Source organism: Electrona antarctica (genome assembly GCF_951216825.1).
Source record: "Electrona antarctica genome assembly, chromosome: 3".
Taxonomy (NCBI): domain Eukaryota; kingdom Metazoa; phylum Chordata; class Actinopteri; order Myctophiformes; family Myctophidae; genus Electrona; species Electrona antarctica.
This window is the reverse complement of record NC_136808.1, coordinates 13,858,207-13,882,352: the sequence shown is the minus strand read 5'-3', so window position 1 is coordinate 13,882,352 and position 24,146 is coordinate 13,858,207. Positions and strand designations below refer to the sequence as shown.

At 43.7% G+C, this 24,146-nt stretch overlaps 1 protein-coding gene across 4 annotated transcripts in view; it reads right to left on the bottom strand.

The window, feature by feature from the left end:
• tln2a (talin 2a) overlaps window positions 1-24,146 on the bottom strand; it is a 204,692-nt gene that overhangs the window by 108,648 nt on the left and 71,898 nt on the right. For 2 of the 4 annotated variants that reach the window (XM_079496146.1, XM_079496148.1), the window contains exons 3-8: window positions 16,067-16,235; window positions 15,031-15,128; window positions 10,866-10,995; window positions 10,231-10,386; window positions 8,813-8,955; window positions 3,137-3,264 (exon numbers count right to left, since the gene is read on the bottom strand). In XM_079496146.1, the coding sequence (XP_079352272.1) occupies window positions 3,137-3,264; window positions 8,813-8,955; window positions 10,231-10,386; window positions 10,866-10,995; window positions 15,031-15,128; window positions 16,067-16,202 (791 nt within the window). In that variant the 5' untranslated portion in view covers window positions 16,203-16,235. The remainder of the gene's footprint in view (window positions 1-3,136; window positions 3,265-8,812; window positions 8,956-10,230; window positions 10,387-10,865; window positions 10,996-15,030; window positions 15,129-16,066; window positions 16,236-24,146) is intronic. The other 2 variants (XM_079496147.1, XM_079496149.1) reach the window with 1 other exon arrangement.

Below are 24,146 nucleotides of genomic sequence, written 5' to 3'. Positions count from 1 at the left end.
CTCGGGCTGTTACCCATTCAAGTTTGAAAACGGGATTAAAGTTTTGAGCGTATTAATATGTTAATTATGCATGTAGTCCAGACGAGAGCGGTAGAGCTCCGGACACCCAGAGAAAGCTGCGTGTAGTGTAGGCTATATTATGAAATATATTAGAAAGCTGCGTGTAGTGTAGACTATATTATATGTACGGCCTGTAAAATGTATATATATGTGGCATTGTGGCATAATCATTCAGTAGGCATGGGCATAATCAACTGTAGCTGATGTTTTTCTTTCTTTTCATTACAAATAATTACAATTGTAATGATTTTACATAGGCCTACTAATATTCTCATATATCCTCTTCTGCCAGACGTAGGCCACAAAGTAATGCATACATAAGCATGAGATTTGCAGATCTTAAATCTCACAACGAGGGGTGGCATGATGCATTGTGAATTTATGAGTTTGACTTTGGATATTGAATATATATTCGCCGGTGCGCAACACCCAGAGATGGGCAGTATTTGAAATACATGTATTTGAAATACGTATTTGAAATACTTTTTTGTATTTTGTAATTTGTATTTTGCTGGGATGGAAGAAATGAGATGTATTTTGTATCTAGATACTTTCAGATCTAGTATTTTCTGTATTTCAAATACATAAAATACTTTTTAATGTCATTTTACACAGCCTCAGGTTTAAACTGTAGGGGCAAAACACATAACCTGACTCCGCCAGATGGGGCAGCAGAGAGTACACTGGGTTCCCCCCTCCTGCTCCCATCTGGGAACTCTCAGGCAGACTTGATGCCCGGCCACAAAACGGCCTGGCCAATCAGCAGCAGCTAGAGGCGGGATAGCCGCTGCTGATTGGCCAGGCCGTTTGAGGCCTGGCAAGGAACGGTGAGCACAGGGCGGGCGGAGCCGTGGGGGCTTTTTACGTTATTTGCGCAGTGAGTGTAACGCTGCTCAATGGTGAAATCTTCCGCCAACAGCGTACCTTAGTGATCAGAATCAAGGACAGGCCTATCGTAGTAGACATTTCCACCACACGGAAACGCCCCCCCTTTCAAAGTGGGGGGGGCGGCGGGGGTGTGTATATATATATATACAAATTGAGTTTTTTTTTATCCTTGTGTTTGTATCTATAATTTCCAGGGGCTATGCTTAAGTTTGCGACTAAAGCCACAACACAGCCTCCCCACTGGGAGCACTGTTTATACCAGTCAGTCTGTCATACCATCCCTCCCCACTGGGGGCGCTGTTTATACCAGTCTCTCTGTCATACCATCCCTCCCCACTGGGGGCGCTGTTTATACCAGTCAGTCTGTCATACCATCCCTCCCCACTGGGGGCGCTGTTTATACCATCCCTCTACACTGGGGGTGCTGTTTATACCATCCCTCCCCACTGGGGACGCTGTTTATACCAGTCTCTCTGTCATAGCATCCCTCTCCACTGGGGGCACTGTTTATTAGCCTGGCTAATAAGCCAGACTAATATCACACAACACTGTCGCGGTATATTAGTCTGGGCTGGCTCCACTTGGATTTCATTTCCCGGGGGGCGGGTTCAAACATTTTCTCTTTGACGCAATTGGTCAGAGCTACTGTCAGTCAAAAGTCTCAAGCATTGAACGTCACTGTACCAAAGCCCGCCCATATTGCATACCGTGTCCCGATTGGTCCGACCTGTTCTCGGTTGTAGGAAAGAGGCGTGCTACTGAGCCTCGCCAGACCGTAATCCGCTGGTAGGCAATTTTTTTTTGCCAACGGCTGATTCGGTCTGGTTTATTAACCAGGCTAACTGTTTATACCAGTCAGTCTGTCATACCATCCCTCCCCACTGGGGGCACTGTTTATACCAGTCTGTCATACCATCCCTCCCCACTGGGGGCGCTGTTTATACCAGTCTGTCATACCATCCCTCCCCACTGGGGGCGCTGTTTATACCAGTCTGTCATACCATCCCTCTACACTGGGGGCGCTGTTTATACCAGTCTGTCATACCATCCCTCCCCACTGGGGGCGCTGTTTATACCAGTCTGTCATACCATCCCTCTACACCGCGGGGGCGCTGTTTATACCAGTCAGTCTGTCATACACAGACAGACAGACAGACAGACAATAAATGTTTATACCTTATTCTGCTCTGTTTGTCTACTTAAAACTGTTTTAAACTGTTTCAAAACCCCCCATTTTTTCATGGGGGGCACCCTTGCTACAATCATGCTTAGGGCCCCTTGGAGGCCAGAATCGGCACTGCATGTGCACATCTTGTTACCGGGGAAGACCGGGGGGTTTTCCAAATCACTGAATGCTCCTTTAATTGATAATCTATTCATCTTAGTCATTAGTATCTTGTTTACTTATCTTGTTTTTTATTGTTGGTTTAAATGTAAATTGGTGGTAGGCCTAATCAATCAATCAATCAATCAATCAATCAATCAATCAATCTGAAAATGTATTTTCATGTATTTTCAAAATACAAAATACGTATTTGTATCTCAAATACATTTCTCAGACCAGTATTTGTATTTTGTATTTAAATACATTCTGTGACCCAGTATTTGTATTTTGTAACAAAATACATTTTCAATGTATTTTGCCCATCTCTGGCAACACCTCTGAATGTCAGATAATTGCTCGTTAATAGATTGATTGATTCCAACTGCTGCCTGCACAGACAACAAAGTCGCGTCTCCAAAGTTTGCCACTCTTGGAGGTGGTCCTCAAAAACGCCGTCTCCGTCTGGCAGAAAGGCAGATCGGCTAAATACTTCCCCGGGTAACGCAGAATACGACCTCGTCTGGACACCACCTGAGAGTCTCGCCCTATTAATAGACTGGGCGGTGGTCCTGGAGTACCTTTTTCAGACACCAGATGGGGGTGTTGGCGGTCAATGAGTTAAGACGTAAATCGTTTGCCAGCCAAATCTAAGTATGGAGTTTAATGTTTGTTTAGAGCAGTAAATGACGACGCAAGACATCATATGGCCAATATAAATAAGCCTACATCTTGCGCCCCTCCCTTCACACGAGTGTGATATTGAATATATATAATCAAATCAAATGTATTAGTTCAGTTGACTGTTGTGCAGCAACCCTAGTGAAATGTGCTCTGTAGAAGTGTGTTTGATTGGCAGGTGCTTACTCCAGGAATCCAGGCTTGTGTTTGTGCTCTATGTGTGGCCCGAACTGGATCTGTGCCTGGATGCCTCCGAACTCACCCGCCTTGTCAAACGACACGGGGTGAGAGCCGTTCAGGATGTCATCCCGGGCCTGAAACGCAAAAGGGAAAGACAGGCTTTCATTAGTATGTGGGGAAATAAATAGTTACGTTCATACACTGCACTGCAGCACGTCCTCTCCTCCACTCCCCTGCCTTCCCACACACAAACACACGTACAATCTTCTATCAATATGCTGATGAAGTATTGACATTCACATATCATGCCCGGTAAATAAACAGCAGCTAAGTGACTTTCTGTGAAATTATGTTCTATGGCATTTCCCTCCATTCAATAACATCACCTTCATTATAGTTCTCTCTCTCTCTCTCTGTCTGTGTGTCTCTCTCTATCTCTGTGTCTGTGTGTGTGTGTCTCTCTCTCTCTCTCTGTGTCTGTGTGTCTCTCTCTCTATCTGTGTCTGTGTCTCTCTCTCTCTCTCTCTGTGTCTGTGTGTCTCTCTCTCTCTCTCTCTCTGTGTGTCTCTCTGTGTTTGTGTGTGTCTCTCTGTGTCTGTGTGTCTCTCTCTGTGTGTCTCTCTGTGTCTGTGTGTTTCTCTCTCTCTGTGTCTGTGTGTCTCTCTGTGTCGGTGTCTGTGTCTGTGTCTGTCTGTCTCTCTCTCTCTCTCTCTCTCTCTCTCTCTCATGGATTGCCCGTCCAAGCTGGAGACACCATGGCGACATAGATGCCCCTCATTCAGAACACTGTCGTAAAATTTGTAAGCCACATCTCCAGGGCCACAGATACAGTATACTGAGGACAACGCAACACCACTCCAGTTGCCCTGGCTAATCTCACTACTCTCCAGCCTCCCCTCATTTGAGTACGAGATACTTAACTTAACTGCTTCACTTATTATCGTTATTGGACTCATTTTCTACTTAGAAAACGCAATGAACCAGTTTCCTACTGACAGGAACCATTACGGTCACGGCCACACAGCCAACTCAAGGTACGGCCACGGAGCCGACTTGGGGACCCAACGCAGCTCCTCCAAGGAAAACAAACAAATGAACGGAGCTGAACGTGAATCCCCCCCACCACCCACCCCTTTCCCTCACTGTATATGTTTCTTTTCCCTTTTTACCTCCATTATGATGAATTCCTGTTCTGTTCTTTGTCTATATAGAAGTGTCTATTTGTACGTCTCTAAATGTTTTTGATGAATTGAACATGGTGGACCCTATTGGAAACAAGTGTAATGCTTAATTGGGTCGTCCACTCACAGTTAACAGCCTTTGTATTGAGTTTGTGCTTGAAATGTACAGTAATTCTGTACTGTAAAACTGTTAATAAATATTTCAATCAATCAATCAATCAATGGCCTCGGTGAGGTTGTGGGCCAAAAATTAACCCATTAAAAGCACAGTAATCTCTTTTAAGCAGGTGGGAATCGAATATGGGACTCGCTTTATTGTTTATTTGGATCCCCATTAGCTACTACCTTATCAGCAGCTACTCTTCCTGGGGTCCACACAGCTGACCAAGGCATTTTGCACCCATGTGGTTTGTGCCCTAACCACTTGGCTAGCAGGTCACTCTGAACGTACTGTAATCCCAACCTTATGATAGAGGCACAAATTCTTGTACAGTAGCCTACATTGGGGTATATATTTTTTATTTTGTAACCCATTTTTCACCCGGTGCAAATTGCCTAAGCTGTAATCCTGGGCACTACTCTCTCTCTCTGCCAACCTGGGGAGAGCGCCGAACATGAGCACATGCTTCCTTCAATGCATGAGGAGTGAGAAGGCTGCTTCTTATCACCTGACAGGGGGGAGTTTCACCGGTAGGACGTAACGTGTGGAAGGAACACGTTATTCCAACTATAGTTCCTTCCATGCACCGGTTGACCAGGGGGAGGCAGTACAGAGACCAGGCTTACTGCATGGTTTTGTGAGGAGGAGGAGAGGAGAACATTTCCACACAGAAAGGCCCTTTCGCCAAACCCCAGCGGAGAGAAAACACGCCCCCAGCGTCCACAGCGTGTCCCGCAGGAATCAAACCCGGGACCTTCTAGCTGTGAGGCGACATCTCTACCGACCTCGCCACCATGCCCCTTAGACTAGACTATCTTAATTAAATATTTAACACAGCAGTAGTGCTATTTTCTTGCTTAAGAAATGCTGGCGCAAGGCCAGGGAGTCCGTCAAATCTCTGTGAACCAGTTAATTGAAACCGGGCTCCTATCTGGCCACCCATCACTCACAGCTACGTAGAAAGGAGGGCAGGACCCTGGCTGGAAAATGAAAGTGCTGCTTTTATCCCCAGGAGACCAGGGAGCCAGGGGCGTGTGTGCTACTAGGAACACCCTCCATATTAATAGGGAGAGCCCTTTGACAGAAACACACACAGAGAGAGAGAGAGGGAGTCACACGCTGCTTTCCCCGAATGACTCTTGAGAGTGTACAAATGAACCTATTCCCTTTTGTACCCTCTCAGAGTTAAATTAACACTGAGGATGTTACAGCGTAGATGTCTGATCAGGGGCTGACTGACCTCTAGTACTCTGTGGCGGTATCTCGACTGCAGTGCACCTTTTGTGTTCCCTTACGGTAGCTCCCTTAGCACATTTAGACGTTTTGGTCATTTAGGAAGACACGTATAGTCCAGACAGATGTTAGTGTGATGTCATGTGAAGTGTGGATTAGCCACTAACTCCTTTTTAGTTTTTTTAAAGATTTTTTTAAGCCTTTATTTATAGATTACAGTGAAGATAGACAGGAAACAGGGGGAGAGAGACGTGAGAGACATGCAGCAAAGATCGTTGGGAACGGGACTCAAACCCACGATGCACTCAGTCAGGACACTTATGTCATGTGCCTAGGTGCCTGGACCACAGCCCAGGCCGCCTCCACTCCCTCCTGTCTAGATCCAATCCCATCGTCAAATATTCGGGAAAACAGCGGCCCCTGTAGTCTGTCTTGAGAGACTAGTCTAGATCAGGTCCTTGAGCTCTACAGTCTACACTGTCGTTAGCACGCTGTCACGCCACAGTGCATCTACGCCGTAGGTAGACTGGGGTCCACCTATGCTTTCTATGGCATAGGCAGCTCCCGGTAGGATCCGCCGGGAGAATCTAGGCGCAGCTGCGCAACATGAGACTAATTAATTAGAGCGACAGAGAGAGAGAGGAGTGTGTGTACGTGTGTGCGTCAATTTAACAAAGGTGCAGACGATCAGAAATCAGCAGAGAGTGATCGACGTTTGCGCTACTGTATGCCGTATTGAAGTGGACTCGGCCCCAGACTTTTTTTTCTCTCTGGAAATAAAAACGTCTGGGTTTCCGAGGCTACGACGTAGGTGGTGCACCTCCTTCCCATCCTAGCTGTGCCTGTGGTTGGCTCCCACAGTGTCCGTTTGCTTGCCACCAGTTATGGGTGCCTGACGCAGTGCCCAGCCAGCCCCATCCATCTATCTATCTCTCTCTGTGATATGTGGGGGGTGGTCCGCCCATGTGACATCAAGTGCCATTAGCCGCCATCCACAGACAGCCACCTCTTGAGGTGGTTTCCCATGTCAGATTTCCTCACTTCCTCATCCCATACAAGGCATTCCACTTCCAGGCAGATGTATAATCTGGTAGTGATTAGGGATGCACCGAATATTCGGCCACGAATATTTGGTATTCGGTTCGGTTGATTTTAGAGCCGAAACCGAACAGTCAAAGAACCGGGGTTACCTTTGGTAACCTACTGTTTTGTTGTGATGACGTGATCAAAATGTAATCATGTCTTTTTCCGTTATCATATAGCTCTACAACAAAGGTACAGCCATGACAGCAAAAACTGGGAAAAAAGATATAATATTAATCATATTAGGCTATTCGGTATTCAGTTTTCGGCCAACCATTTCCTATATTCGGTTTCAGCCAAGAATTTCCCATTCGGTGCATCCCTAGTAGTGATTATTAACATCTGGATATACTGTAACTGGTAGAAATACTTACACACGATTTATAAAAACAGCTAGCAGCCTGAATGCAAGCACAATGCACCGGATAAAGGTCAGGTCGGTTTTCTCGTTTGTCAATGTTCAAAGCAATGGAAATGTGAAGAAAAGATTATTTTTGCCCACAAAATTGTCAGTAATCTTTATGGCCCAAATTAGCAGCTGCGTCAAGGTACTCCCAGGAGACCTACTGATGGCAGAAGGCAGGACACAGCTACTGTAGGTGGAACTCAACTTTTGTCTAATGTGATGCACATATTCTACGGATAAATTTAGACTTATATTATTAGTATGATTAGTATGGTTATGTCTAGACATGGCAGCAGTGCGGTTTAATTAAGATCCTAATCGTAATCATAGTCCTACTCCTATAACTGCTGTAAATATGGTTTTGTTTAAACACGGGTTGGCCGTGGTAGCCCCAATCCCCCGCCGGCGGGGGCAGAGGCTGTCCACCTCATGAACAGCTCTCAGCGGGTAAATGGGGCTGGTCAAGGTCTTAGGTTCCAACTCCGATAATTTTGATTTTCCCTCCTGGACCCCCCTGGGGTTTAAGAGGTTAATTAATTAATTTTAGTTAAGGTTAGGCTGAGTCAAAAGTCAGCTCCCATGAGGCCATGGCCCAGAGGGCAGCTCATCGTGGCAAGTTGTGTGAGCTTGTAGATTGGCTATTGCCACTATTATTAGATGTTTGTAAAATAATAAAAAGGGAACCGTTTTGGACATACAAGGTTTCCACCGAACAGCAACGATATACAAATGAAGTGAACTGGCAACTTTCTTCTAAGAGCGACTCTATAAAAAGAGGACAAAAGGAAGAGAACATACAGGTACCCCTGCACTCCCTGCAGGAACAACTAGTCTCCAAAGCCATCCATCATTTCACGTTTAGATAATTGCTTAGTGACATGTAGGTAGGAGGGACAATGGAATACATTGGGAAAGCAGAGAGTGAATGGAGGGTTTGTATTGATGCTTGTGATGCTGCCATTCTCTACAAGGAGAAAAACAAAAGGGTGATAAAAAACGTAAAACCATAAAACGTGGCCTCCAACCAATACATGATTGAATTGGCCTGTGACATGATGCGCAGCTGGCCTGACAGACTGTCGGTGGCGTCTGGTTTGCCTTGGTTGTAGGAATGATTATTTCAAAAAATATATAGTGAATCGTAGATCTACAAGCTTGTTGAGAGCTTGTAGATAGGCTATTTTCACTTCTTTTTTAATACCACCAGTGTACAATGAATTATAATGCAGAGCTAAATGATTAATCAGAGCAGTCAATTTAGTGATTCTAAAAAATCTATTAGAATAATTTTGTTGATTTGTTGATATATAGGAAGTTAATATTTGTTATTTATATAAACCCTGCTTTGCGATATTCGATTAACCTACAGTACTTAAGGCAGATAATTGCCCAGCCCTACTCGGGGTGTCTCACGTTCCTGGACAGATCCTTGGTACCTGGTAATAGTAAGTGAATGTAGAGAAGGACGAAAATAACCAATCTACAAGCCTATACATCGGCTAGAAGATTTGGTGTAGAGGGGAAAAGGGGAATTGGGGAGTGGGGATTCCATTTTGGATGAGCAGCAGAAATGTGGTCACCCACGGGTATGAATTGAAGCTTTAAATGTAGTACTTTACCTGTACATAGAGCAGATTGAGTTGCACCGGGTCGCGGGAGTCCACATTTTGATCCGAGTAGAAGAACTTTCGTCTGAGGAGAAGTGTCTCGCTCTCCTCCACACCTTGCTCCCGAAACGTTCTGCTGTGGTCCAACCAGTTCACTGGAACATACATTTGTATATTTGCATATTTGTTATATAATTACTTTAGCCCTAGGCTCCCTCAGAGTTAGTGTCGAAGTGTCCTTGAGCAAGACTCTGAACCCCTAATTGCTCCCCATGTGCAGGTTAGTCCCTTGCACGTTTCCTCCGGCATCGGTGTGTGAATGTGTGTGTGAATGAGTGAATGTAATGCACAATCCCTGTAAAGCGCCTTGGATAAAGGCGCTATATAAATGCACCATTTTCCATTTAAGGACAAGCTGCACAATACATCGGATATAGGCTATAATTGTTTTATGTGTTGACCAATGTTGGGCACATAGCCTACATGTTTTATTTGAGGTTTTGGGACTATTAATTGATTCAGCATGAAAACTAAAGCATTGTAAATACATGGATCCCTGTAAGTCAGGGTCGGACTTGAGAACTGACGTAGTTTACGGCCAAAGTCACGGTCAATTTCAAATGATGAATTCCACACGTAACGTAAGAATGGTCGGAAATGTCGGTACACTCAAAATATGAGCAAAAATTGCTTCCTGGATCTGGCCCAAAGAGTCTAAAGTTTAGACCAGGTTTGGGCAACTTTGATGATGGAGAGGCATCAAGTCCAGCTCCATTGGTTGTCTATCAGCTGCGTACTAACAAGGAATTCAAATTCATAGTTCCACAGTCTATCTGTTCACAAAATAATGAAAATACTCTGTCTAATAATAGAGTGCACTTCCAAGTAAAGAATGTGGAATTCCAAATGTTATTAAGCACTCTGAAGCTTTCAGCAGCAAGGAAACGAAGTGGTAAGTGATGCAAATGGCCTCTTTTGACTCGAGGTTAAGTGTCTTGCTCGGGATTAGGCATTCTCAAATGGTCCTGAATGAAGACGGACACATCCAGCCTCTATAAACACCATTAAAAATAGATACCGTGTCCTCGGGGTCTGAAATTAACCATCTAGCTCACCCGCCAAATCACTGCTAGATGAAACATTCTACCCCCCATCCTGCCAAAACATTTAATGTATAATATACAGAGACGTTTTTTAAGCCATGTATCATACATACAGTACATTGAAACATCGGTATCGGTTGTTTTGACCATGTAATTAATCGGCAATCGGATATCACCAAAAAAAAAGGAATACATAGAAATTGTATACACCGTCCTCAGCTATATGCACCTCAACACCTTCAACACAACCCATCTGTGCGCTCATCTTGCCAGTATACATACTCACGACCCATAATACAAATGTGGTTTGTGGTTTGGTGAACTCACACTCATCGTCTGTGTGCAGTTTGGCTTTGAGCTTCTCCATCTTCCTCTCGTCACGCAGCAGTGTCCTGTCCTTCTTCAGTGTCCCCATCATGCCCTCCTCCTTCTTCTCCTCCATCACCTCCTGGATCACAGAGTACTCCTCGTAGTTGGTGATACCTGCACGCCACAGCGGTGCATATATCAATCTCTATTGTGGGCATGTCATTATGCAAAAATGAATCGTTGCTAAAAAAGTAAATAAATACTGGTAGTCGATAGTTGCAGCCCACTGGAGGTTAAGGTGAGAGACGTCTAGTCCTGTTTAAATGGATCTATGATAAGTGGCTTTCAGAGACTCTATACATGCACGTATGATAACGGCATCCTACTTCCTACATCCTGAATTAGGACCCTCTCGAAAACGAGATACTATATCTCAATGGGGTATTCCTAAATAAAGAATTTCAAACTATCAAGGAATATCGTCTCAAACACTGGCCATGTTTTGTATGGAGAGTATAGGTTGCTGAGGTCACTGGTGGATTCTAAGTAACCCCTCAACTCTGTGGTGGTGGGCAGATACTTTAGCCCTGCAGCACCGGATCTCCCCTTAATAATACAAATACTACAATACATAGAGAGAATGCATCCTGTACCGATTCTGCTGCATATGGTGACCAGCAGCTCGCCCACTGTTTTGGAGTCGTCCACCATGATGGTTTTAACAGCCCCGTCCAACATCTTGATCTTCTGAGGTCTCTGTTTCTTCTTGTATTCCAGGATGTCCTGAAAATGAATGAATGAAAGAATGAATGAAAGATGGAGCATACCAAGTATAGAGCTCTGTGGGACCCCGGTCAACTAAGTATATATGTAAGGGATAATATCTGGCTAGACCTTCAGGGAGTGTAACCACCTCGGCTTCGCCTCGGTGGTTAAACTCCCTGTCGTGAATTATATCCCGACAATGACCACCTAGCCAGATATTATCCCGCTTATTACATGGCTAACTAACATAAATTAATACATTGACCCAAAACACAACAAAAAAAGTATTCCATAAGTTCGCGCTGGCTGCGTCTGCAGTTGCAGGGCTGGAGCGCTGTCGAAAAACAAGGAAGTGAGTTGATCAAATAGAATCCATTTTCGGGTCCTGCTTCGTCTATTTCTCGCTCAAATGTTTTCAAAAACATTTTTAAGAGCAATGTTTAGCTGTAAATGACATTGTGTGTCACTAGTGTGTGTGTGTTTACATGGCTGTCATGTTGGAAACAGCAGTAAATCAAGCGGGGCGCAGCCGCGCAGCTGGTGCTCAGAGGGTTTGATTAGGCAGCGGTCAGTTATACAGCGGAGCGGTCATTATCGACACATAATTCACCGCTGAATTAAGCGATTGACCAATCAGAATCAAGCATTCAACCAAGCCATGTAATAAACAGTTTTAATAAGTGGCTAAGTGGTTAAACAGTCTATCACGGCTGCTTCCTCACTACCATCAACCACAGGGAGATATTTTGACTGGACCCTAAATCAGTCATTATACACTCCTTATACCTTAGATGCTTTCAGTTGAACAGAAGAGCAGGAGGAACTCACATTTTTGATACTTTTGTGTGACACTGAAAAAGTAGGTTATTAATTTATAGAAAAAACGAAACGAAATGAAAAAAGCTCACAATGCAATGTGACGCATTATGAGCTTGTAGATCGGCTATATTCATTGTTTGTGTGTGACACTCTTGTATGATGAGGTATTGAGGTAAGGCATTAATACACATTTTTGGTCTATCGCATTAAATGCCCCTGTGGGCTTGCATACTGTGTGTACTGTAAGTAAGACCAACAAAGCCCTCCACATTCAAATTAGTGAACGTAGAAGTAATTTCAGATGTGGTGACGATCGTAATCCAGTTGCAGTACATTTTAAAAAGTTTGGACACTATGGGCTCCATTTTTGTCTCATCTTTCTTATTTTGGATTTAGGAGTGGGGAAAGGGTGTTCCCCCACTAAAGTTGGTATTTTGGTTACCTGTCTAAATCATAGAGTATATATATAATAGAGACTGAACTGGCGCGAAGCTCCGCCCCCCCAGCTATTCATGTCAGTGGAAGTTGCTCAGTGGCGTTTTGAAGCACCCGGAAGACTGCCGGAAGTACCGTCTCAGAACGTCTACTTCCGCATTTGACCACCAAATTTTGGTGGTCAAATGCGGAAGTGCAACGAGCGCTCAATGTTAAAGCCCAGCTGCACGGGGTTTCCCGGTCATGAATCCACGGGTCCGCCTGTAGTCCCTCCTCCTACCACTAGGGAGGAGAGCTTCAACGTTGGAAAGTCTGCCTGCCCCCTTGGTCTAAATCCCTTAAACACCTCCGTTACCCGTTATATTATGCATAGGTGTGGTTTGGGCGTTACAATAATTAAAACAAATTTAACCAATCACCAGTCTTGGCTTTAAGAGATCCCTTTAAGAGATCCCTTATCCGTTGCCCGTTAGTGCTATATTGCTTCATAGCCGCTGCCCTGAAGTCTCACTGCTGCAAACAGGCTCAATGTCTGATTGATATCAAGCCATTTCTGTGAACGTTCTCTTTTATTACTGGATTCATTGTGTGTGAATATCTGTCATTTGCCTTTTTGCATCTATGCAATTTTATTGTTCACGAACTTTTTTGTCCCTTATTATTTTGTATGACATTTTCCCCCTGTAATTGTGGTACACCTAGGCATTTTGAGGAGTTATTTCTATTTTCCATTTTGTCCTTTGACATTCTATTATAAAATGTTGGTCCTCTTAACCACCCCACTCTTGACTCCCCAATTGGAGAATTGTTTCTCTATTTGAATGACATGAATGGCTTCACTGCCGTCAAAAAAAAGAGAAGCATACTGTACTTTATTTTTCCCTGCCTAAAATATATGCTGAATAACATATTTTAAAAGTAAAATAATATTTATTGTATCAGACCAGCTAGGGTTGAAACATTGTACCTACTTAAATATACTTAAATAATTAATTATTTAATTATATAATTAATATATATATTCCTGGGAGCTGATATAGTGTGCAGACTTCCTCAATTTACAGAAAAACATAAAAAGTTGAGATATAGAGATACTGAGCGACAGCAACGATATTTAGACTGGGGTCATTTTCTAGCTTTGTAGCTGCAGTTGAAACCAGCTCAACATGGATTGTACATTTTGTAGCAGCTACAGTACAAATATCATGGTCGCTTTGTATCTTCATGTCGCTGGGCTGGCTACCATTGAAAACGAATGGTAGACTATAGCTTTGTAGCTGCCAGCATGAAGGCAGCATAGACCTGCTCAAACATTAGTATACCCATCCTGTAGACATGTGTGCTTACAGTATGTGTGTCATCTGTAATGTCTATCAAGAAGGTCACAGCGTAATAGCGTATGCATGCCTGTGTCAATGCACGTGCGTGCATATTCTCATTCAAGTGCACATGCTGAACTGTTTGACATGTGCTGCTAATGAGACTGGCCAGGTCAATGTTATTCACACACAAGCCCCCCTCCAGAGAAACTGTCGCACATTATCTGTCCTGGTTAGCCTTCCCATTGTAGAACACACACTGGCATATGCTGTAAGTGTAACCCATATACCAGGGGTCCTCAATAGGCGGACCGCGGTCCGACCACCTCTCTTTTTTTTACTTGACAAAATAAAAGTGTGCCTCAACACAATACCTCTCATTTGCTGTGAATTTTTGGAGGGGAATATTTGTGAAACATTTTATTTCCATACTCTGCACCCCAGTATCGGTTGGTTGGGAGGGGATCCGATTTGTATAAGCTTGTCTTGGTGTGACTGTACTAAAAAATATAGAGCCCCGCTCTCCGCTGGCCGCTGCGTGGCCCGCGCTGCGTGGCATGGGACCGGACCTTAGTCTTTTTCAAAAAGTATTAGTGGACCTTCAGCATTTCTAGTTGAGGACCCCTGCCATACTGTACACTTAAAGCTGCCGTTTGGATGAATTTTACGTTATTGCAACCGATCTAGCAGTGTTTCTCAAATGAGGTTACATGTACACAGATATACTACAGGGGTACTTGAGAGAAATGTATTTGACTATCATTGCTGTCGGGTACCGCACTATTATGACGAAAAGAGAGTTGAGCCAGAAGGCAAAGCTCTCTGTCTACCAAGCAATCTGCGTTCCTACTCTCACCTATATGGTCATGAAGTGTGGGTCGTGACTGAAAGAATAAGGTTGCGAATACAAGCGGCCGAAAGGAGTTTTCTTCGTCGGGTGGCTGGTTCAGTATCTCCCTTAGAGATAGGGTGAGAAGTTCAGCCACGCGAGAGAGATTCGGAGTAGAGTCGCTGCTTCTTCGCCTGGAAAGGAGCCAGCTTAGGTGGTTCAGGCATCTGGTTAGGATGCCTCTTGGGTGTCTCCCTAGGGAGGTCCTCCTATACTTGATCATACTAGCGCCATACAAAAGCATCAAAAGCAGCAGATCCACAAGCTAAAAATGTGGCTACTTTTCATACTGTTGAATTTGAATCCTGAAAAGTATGAGTTTTTGACATCATCAGTGTGTGCTGATCTATAGTGTTAAAGAGAGCAATTCACTTTAAACACGTGTGGGTTCATTTTAACGTCTACTCTGGCTTCTTGTGCACCCCAGACAACTAATCTAAGTTGCTTGAATGGATATTTAGATATTTGATATTAATTTGTTCAGACTCCTATATGTCCATTCACGTTCCTGTTTCTGGTGACTAATATTGTCCTTCTATTGCATAAGGCGCCCTTCATTTATGCTTTATATAAACAAAAGTGTGTATTTACCCCGTTGCGGAGCATGTAGTAGTCTAGGGTCCTGCCAGACTCCAGCCAGATGCCTTTTCTGGGGTCTTCATCAGAGAGGAACAAACCGTAGTCTGACGCTGTGTAAACAAAACAATCAAAAGACAGTGAAGAATGTTCTCCTTGAATAGATTTGATTATAAATCACTCAGTCAGAATGTCTCCACAGGGATTAATTAATAAAGAAAATCATCATCGGATTCACACGCCAGGTTTCAAGCTGGAGGATCTGATAATTTTGCTACTATTAGTATGATCAAGAAGGGCATTAATTACAAAGAAACACAAACAGTTTAAATATGGAGAGAAGGATATTCTCCTCAATGCTGGTGTTAAGGACAGAGGAGGAATGTCACACCACACGGACAATTAATCACTTTCAAACAATTTATGTTACACATCGTATCTCCGCATTTTCAGTTTCTTCAAAAATGTATGTAATACCCTACTACTACTAAAAGTTTTTAAAATAATAAAAAAGGAACAGTTTTGGACATACAAGGCACAAGGACAAAAATACCAAGTTGTGGCTTCAGAAATGCCCTTAATTGAGTTTTAATATCACACTGTACAAAATGTATTTTATTAGAGCTTTTGGCAACACCTCTGGTAGCTCCATTGTCTCTACAGAATCTGTCTATGGTCGGTGAGAACTGCAATTCCGATGAATCTGTTATTTAAATGACTTGTTTAATTGAAAATGTTACACAGTATGACTTTGAGCCTGATTTAGAATTTGTTGCATGGCAACAAAGCACAGTAGAGTATAAGTGGAGCATTAAGGCTCATACATAGTCTGGATTTCCGGATTTCCGGTGACCACCGAACTACAACATGACGTCACTGAGCCGCGGTGAAGAGCAAACCACCGCCACCGCCCCAGCCCTTCTCTCTGTTTTTTACTCACCACCGCTCAACGTTATTTCAGCTCCGGTGGTCACCTAACCACCGGAAATCCAGACTATGAATGAGCCTTTACTGTCATGGGTCATGTGTGTAAAGTGCATGGTTGTCGTACCCTGTCCGGCCTGCGCCTCGGGGACCCTCTCTCTGATGATGCGGCATGCGTCGTAGACAGCCGTGGAGGGCTCAAACTGCATGGTCTTCACCACGTTGCACTGGCGCACGCAGATCTTCAGAGACAACGCCACCATCTTGGCGGGAGGTGTGGTGGGGGACAACTACACCTAGAGGCAGTAAAGAGAGGAGAGAGAGAGAGAGAGAGAGAGATGTTAATATAGATCAGTTGTTCTGAAACATTTTCCCGTCAAGGAAGATCAAGATCTGGCTTTTTTTTATATAGCAAAATATTATAGGATAAAGTGGTTACATTTACTTTGATGCTGTATTAACTAATTTAGCTGGGGGACCCCGGACCCCACTTTGAGAGCCAGTGTTATAGAGTGAGTATATACTCAGTATTAGTCTTGCACTTGCTGGTGAAACCTGTTGACTGTGATAAATGAGACAGCTGCTGGAAGAGAGAGATGTGAGCCGACCTTTCCCAAGGTCACCCGCTAACCAGCATCACAGAGAGAGAGAGAGAGACTGGGACCATATCTCATAGCATAGCAGTGAAATACACTACTCAAACAGCACTTCACAACACAGCTTGTGCAACACTTAAAAACCAAGCCTTTCAACTCATTCCTTTAAAAGAGGCATTATTTTTAAAAGGTTTGAATCAGAATACCATTTTGTGTATATTGCACTATATAAATTCCAGTTAATTATTATTAACTGAGTGGGTGAAATAAACTCCTCTTGATCTTGATCTCTATATATACCCAGCAGGAACCTCTTGTTATGCTAAATAACAAGAGGTTGTAAATAGAATTTACAATGTAGGCATTTAGCAGACACTCTTCAGAGCGATTTAACAGTAAGCAACGTAAACACAAGGTACTGTAATACATCAGAACACATGCATAGAAATAGTGATCTACTGTAGGACCGTAGGTAAACCAAGAACCTATCAACTGTCTAAACAGTAAAATATCCAAAAAATCAATAATCTGTGCATTGAAACTATACACACTAGAAGGATGCAAGGTCTACAAATGAGCCTAAATGTAATTTAGACAAATGAGTCTAAATTACATCTTAGGCTTTGCATAAGCCTGCAAGGTAGTCGAGGCTAGGGGGAAGTCTTCAGATTAATAAAATACAATAGCGTTATTTGTGTCAATTAAACAAAACCAACCCAGCTTACACTGCTGTGATTCAGTCAGCGAGAATAAGGCACAGGCGGGGCTAGGGAGGGGGGGGGGGGGGGGGGGGGGGTGGCATCTGTCGTAGGGTGCCTTGGCTTTGAGAAGGTAACCTCGCAAACAGAGCCCCCCCTTGTCTAGGGCCAATCAGAACACAGAGTCCTTCTCTGCCAGGGTGCAAAAGGTGAAGGGGTCGGGGTGGTCCAGGGTGGAAGTACACAGACGGCCTTCTCCTCTGTGCTACTGACCTCTGAACTGTGATAGGGATGCACAGAATGTGGCGACCATGTGAGATGTGTTCACGTACCGGGGTGAACAGTACGCTGCAGTACAGCGAGATGCAGTGACAATCCACCGCACTCGCTTGCCGGCTGACAAACGTTACTGTACCTCCATGTACTCTATGTAACCCTGATTAGACTTGCAAATAATATGCTATGTATAGTATTTTTTTTTATATACAGTACAAGCTGACAACGTGCTTGTATGATTGTCAGTACCCAGCAGTGTTGCCCGGGTTATTGCGTGGGTGAAATAGGCTCTCTCTCTCTCTCTCTCTATCTCTCTCTCTGTCTCTCACTGAGCAATCTCTGCTCTGACATCACAACAGAAACGTTGGATAACAATTCTAATTCGCACTGATGTTGTGGATCTCCATATATGGGCAAATTTGTCCAGACACAGACAACTTGAACTCTATACTTAGAAGAAATTGTGTTTGTGTGTGTGTGTGTGTGTGTGTGTGTGTGTGTGTGTGTGTGTGTGTGTGTGTGTGTGTGTGTGTGTGTATGTGTGTATGTGTGTATGTGTGTGTGTGTGTGTGTGTGTGTGCGGGCGCGTCATTTTCTTTCAAAGACTTAAGTTGTCACAATAACCATTTGCAATCACAATTTGGCTCAGGACCAGTCGTCCTGTCTTCTCTACTGTAACTATACTTTTCAAAAATGTCTTAACATAATCGTTAGAAAAGCAAAGCAAAGCTGAATAAAATGTAGATGTTTGAAAAGGTCTTTCTAACTGCATGCAGCAGCTGGAGCCACTGCAGTGGATCCAGACGATAATGGGCTGTGGGTGAGTGCTGGGTCCAGGCTGCGGTTCAGTCAAGGACTGGTACCCAGTCTGGCATGTTGACAGCAATGGGAGTGAAGAGCAGCTTTCTGCACATTACCAACCATCCATCAAGCTGTCAACACCTACTCTACTACAGTTTAAAAGCAAATATCCTCCCAGAGTCCCACCTTGTTCTACTCTACTACACTTTAAAGGGGAATGTATCCTCCCAATACCTTCAACACCCAACTCTACAACTTTAACCACTTAAACCCCAGCATCCGTATTGTGGGGAAAGCTTAAGTAGAAAAAATCTGATTTTGTATGATTTACTAAAGACGAGACAGTGCGTACCATTAGGTGCATGTGCAAGGGAAGTCCCATAGCATTAAGGAGAACTGCCCAAAAGCAAGCAACAAGACGGCAAAGACTGAAACCACTGACACTATCTAGAGATGTAGTCTACCCCAGAACTGCTATACTTGTTATGTTTATTTTATTTGGCGGTCAAGAGGTGCGCACACATGCACTAGTCGGCTATTTCAGCAGGTGCTGGATCAGAATATATAACACTAGAAGAAGTGTGTTTATTTATTTATAGCTATATGTTTGGGGGAATAAAGACTGTGTACGGACATTCTCCTTCTCCAGAATTTTATTTGACATGGCTTTCACAATCACATTGGACGAACCAGGACATCACAATCACATTGGACGAACCAGGACATCAAAATCACATTGGACGAACCACGACATCACAATCACATTGGACGAACCAGGACATCACAATCACATTGGACGAACCAGGACATCACAATCACATTGGACGAACCAGGACATCACAATCACATTGGACAAACCAGGACATCACAATCACATTGGACGAACCAGGACATCACAATCACATTGGACGAACCAGGACATCACAATCACATTGGACGAACCAGGACATCACAATCACGTTTGGACAAACCAGAGGCATTGTTTAAGTTAATTTCAACACTAATAGAAACACTAATTTAAATCGTAGTCAAATACACATAGTGTGGAATGTGGATAGTGGGTATATGCGAGTCTTTACTCTCATACTGTCTATTAACATAAGCCTTTGATGCAGGATAAGGATAATGATGAGCCGGAAGGCATATTGTACTGCACTGTAGAAACGTATACCATGAACTACACAATGGATGCTATACGATATGGTGCAGTGTGTGTGTGTGTGTGTGTGTGTGTGTGTGTGTGTGTTGTGTGCGTGTGTGCATGTGCGTGTGTGTGTGCCTATGTAAAATTGACTAATACAGGCAGACATGCTAGTCACCACAATGTATATCACACAGCACAAATGACATAGGAGGTGAATATTACAATAACATGGCATGCCTTTTTGTTTGATGTTTGGCTATCGTCACTTGAATTTGTACATTCATTTGTTGGCTTTGCTTTGGCAATAAGTACTTCATGCCAATACAGCACATGTGTATTGATCTGAGAGCTACAGAAATAGCCAAAGGGAAGAGGACAGAACAGGAGCTGGGGTATGGATAAATAGATTGAGAGGGATCTGCTGGGAATGACCAGGCGTAGTTACAGTAACACAGCCCTTCATCCTAATGACCAGGCGTAGTTACAGTAACACAGCCCTTCATCCTAATGACCAGGTGTAGTTACAGTAACACAGCCCTTCATCCTAATGACCAGGCGTAGTTACAGTAACACAGCCCTTCATCCTAATGACCAGGCGTAGTTACAGTAACACAGCCCTTCATCCTAATGACCAGGTGTAGTTACAGTAACACAGCCCTTCATCCTAATGACCAGGCGTAGTTACAGTAACACAGCCCTTCATCCTAATGACCAGGCGTAGTTACAGTAACACAGCCCTTCATCCTAATGACCAGGCGTAGTTACAGTAACACAGCCCTTCATCCTAATGACCAGGCGTAGTTACAGTAACACAGCCCTTCATCCTAATGACCAGGCGTAGTTACAGTAACACAGCCCTTCATCCTAATGACCAGGCGTAGTTACAGTAACACAGCCCTTCATCCTAATGACCAGGCGTAGTTACAGTAACACAGCCCTTCATCATAATGACCAGGCGTAGTTACAGTAACACAGCCCTTCATCCTAATGACCAGGCGTAGTTACAGTAACACAGCCCTTCATCCTAATGACCAGGCGTAGTTACAGTAACACAGCCCTTCATCCTAATGACCAGGCGTAGTTACAGTAACACAGCCCTTCATCATAATGACCAGGCGTAGTTACAGTAACACAGCCCTTCATCCTAATGACCAGGCGTAGTTACAGTAACACAGCCCTTCATCCTAATGACCAGGCGTAGTTACAGTAACACAGCCCTTCATCCTAATCGAAGAGCAGCCCTCAACCCAGATTGGCCCGTAGAGCAGCCTTCGACCAGTGGTGGAAGAAGTACTCTGAATTGTTTTACTTAAGTAAAAGTACTAGCAATACCACAATATAAATATATGCTCATATATGTCAAATTATTGCAGTGGAGTAAATGGTACAATATTGGTATAATATGGTATAATATATGTGAAGTAGACTTATTGAGAAATGGAAATTGACAAACAAACTAAAAGTACCTCAAATTATACTTAAGTACAGTACTTGAGTAAATGTACTTAGTTACTTTCCAGTTTCCACCACAGCCCTCAACCCTGATAGGCTGGTACGTACTGTAGTAGAGGTGCTGGAGGATACACAGAACTGGCTCAGTAGTGGTGCTTTACACATCGACAGACCCAGTTTCCAGCAGATTGGCTCAGTCTGCCCTTAGGGCACGTTTTATACAGACGGAAAACAAATGTGTTGCTGCTTGGTGTCTGCACTGCAGTGAAGATTATTCACCACTTTCAAATGGATTACAAATAGATTAGTTCTTCAATGCCCACGTCTCCAAACATTTAACCACCTACAACCTCATTTATACTAGTACGTTTTAACACAAACAAAATAGAGCGTTCCAACATTACATTACGTTGTGAACTTGTAGATCTAATTATTTAATTGCATCTTTTAACAACATGGCTCTGTAGGTTAACCTAACAAATTCGATGTCTGTCTGTCTGTCTGTCTGTCTGTCTGTTCAGTGCTAATCTCACAAACCACTGGAAACACGCCACAGAAGTTGTATACTTTTTGAAATATTTAACTTTAGTTTTGCAATGGGAATCAATAGGCCATGAAGTACAGGACACACACGGCGTATCCCACGTGGATCTGGAGATCCACTGAAAATGTGTGAATATTTGAAGACTGTTATGGATACCAGGTTGAAAGTTGTTAAAAAATGCCCTTTGCCTCTTCAAAGCCAACCTAGCCCTCCGGTGAAGAGGCTCATCTGACCATGAAAATACAAACCAGCCTCATCGTATGACACTGTCTTTCTTTCCAACACCATGCATGGCCTCAGGCTAAAAACATCATCGTATTGGTTTCAAAACTAATTTGCTTGTACAAAGAAAAACTGAGTTCAAAACGTCCAAGCGCAACTCAAACTTAGTACTTATATTATACATTAGTAGTATGCTACTGGGTGCATCATGGACTACAAAAGGGTCTTTTACTCACATAATGTCCTTCAGGTACAGCAGGCTTTGTCAAGATCTGATACGTCATTTCAATAGAAACCCACAGACTACTATTGTGTGCATCATGTGGTGTTTTCAGTGAGAGGGTGCTCTTCTGTGAGTGAACCTGGGACTTCCGAAGAAGAGTACACCCGGAAATAACGTGATGGTGTGTGTGTGTGTGTGTGTGTGTGTGTGTGTGTGTGTGTGTGTGTGTGTGTGTGTGTGTGTGTGTGTGTGTGTGTGTGTGTGTGTGTGTGGATTGTGACCCCAATCAGCTGCAGGGGTCAATGGGTCGTACTACAAACAGACATTCCGTACTCCAGACAGACATACAGACTTGCATACACACACACGGCCAGTCACTGGAGCTGTTGGGCACCGCTCGAATACGCTGGCAAGGGCTAGGGTTTTTCACAGGCTTACAAGAGAAGTGCTCATTTGTCCCAGAAGAAGCCTTTTTTTATTAGCATTGATACTATGATCCATTTTCTGTGATGTATTTATATCATGATCTATTACCAGTGCAGCTTCTGAATCATAACTAGGCCGGTCCACTGTTTCTGACTTGTCATGCTGCAGGGCTGAACTATGCAGGACTACCCATGACATATAGTCATATACCCTTGGCTGTTATGCGTTAAGTCAAAGTGTAATGCTCAGGGACACTTCAACACAGACCAAGGCCCAGACGGAGGTGAACCGGCAACCTTCTGATTACTACTGTATACAGTTAACACCTTGGAGGTGCAGGATGGAGATCACCGTCAAGTTCAAGTGCACGGTCATTTGCCCGAGACGGAGATTGATTCATCTCTGTCAAATTGGTGCTATGAAAACTGATCGCATCGCTCTACAGCCTAGAGGCAATCCTCGGTGTTGCACAACAGTTACACACACATTCACAACAACATCCGATCCGTCGGTAAAAGTGGTCCGAGCGCTATAAACGATGGGCACATTTTATTAATGGATTAAATATTAAATAGGCCCGGGCCCTCAAGGTGTTAATAAGACATCACAATCAATTTACTGAGATGTAGGGGAGTAGAAGTATCATATATTGAAAAATGGAAATTGTCAAACAAACTAAAAGTACCTCCAAATTGTACTTAAGTACAGTACTTGGGTAAATGTACTCAGTTACTTCACACCACTGACTGCACATATTGTGAGAACCGGGGCGTGGTGGAGATGCAGGACACATGGATGCAGCCAGCGGAACACGAAAAGAGGAGAGAAGTGAGCCTTCCATTGGATGGCTGCTGATTCCGTCCATAAAGCTACATGAGTTGAATGAGCATCGCTCCGTACTAGCTTAACTCGCTTCGGGCTCTTATCTCCAGTTGGACACTGGACCGTGACCCGCTCCAAGAGAGCTGCTGTAGAGGGCCAGCCCACTGCACCAGACTGGTGTGTGTGTGTGTGTGTGTGTGTGTGTGTGTGTGTGTGTGTGTGTGTAAAATTCGCTCCAATACCAATACCTTACCTCCAATAGGCCCACTAGGAAGACTAGTGACTAATCATTACATGTGGCTCTTATTTTGAAGAGGAAGTTATGCACTTTCCCAAAGTTACGTGGCGTATGACGTGTCACACAGCTGGATGACGTGTCACACAGCTGGATCACTGCTAACGGATGTTCACGGGAGATACAATATATCAAACGTCACACATTCCGACAATTAACACTTCTGCAGAGGATACACTAACATTCCAAAGGAAAAATGTAGTTTTGGGACGCGAACGATTTCCAGGTCACGCTGGAGGATGGAGGATGCAGAAATTTGGTTATTGGAATTTGGCATATGACACAGACTATGACTCTCTGATTATGACTTATGAGTACAGTACGCTACAGTCTGGAACAGTATGGTACAGTACGGTACGGTGCGGTACAGTACAGTACAGTACAGCCTGTTACAGTACAGCCTGCTACAGTACAGTATGGTACAGTACACTGGCCACCGTGGCGCTAGAGTGAGACCGCCCGAAGGCCGGTCAAATTCTAGTCCATTCTAATCAGAACCAACCCTGGGAGGTACGCAATTAAATTAAATAATAAAGTATAAAATAACTATTTTAGGAAAACATTTTAAATAGAACTCAGGTTTAGTACTCCTGAGTAGGGCCCAAATTATGTTCCAAGAACCTGACAGTATATGAAACTGAGTCATAGCATATGCTTCACGGCACAGTTCAATAGTTCTTGTATTTGAATAGAGCCATTTTTCTATGC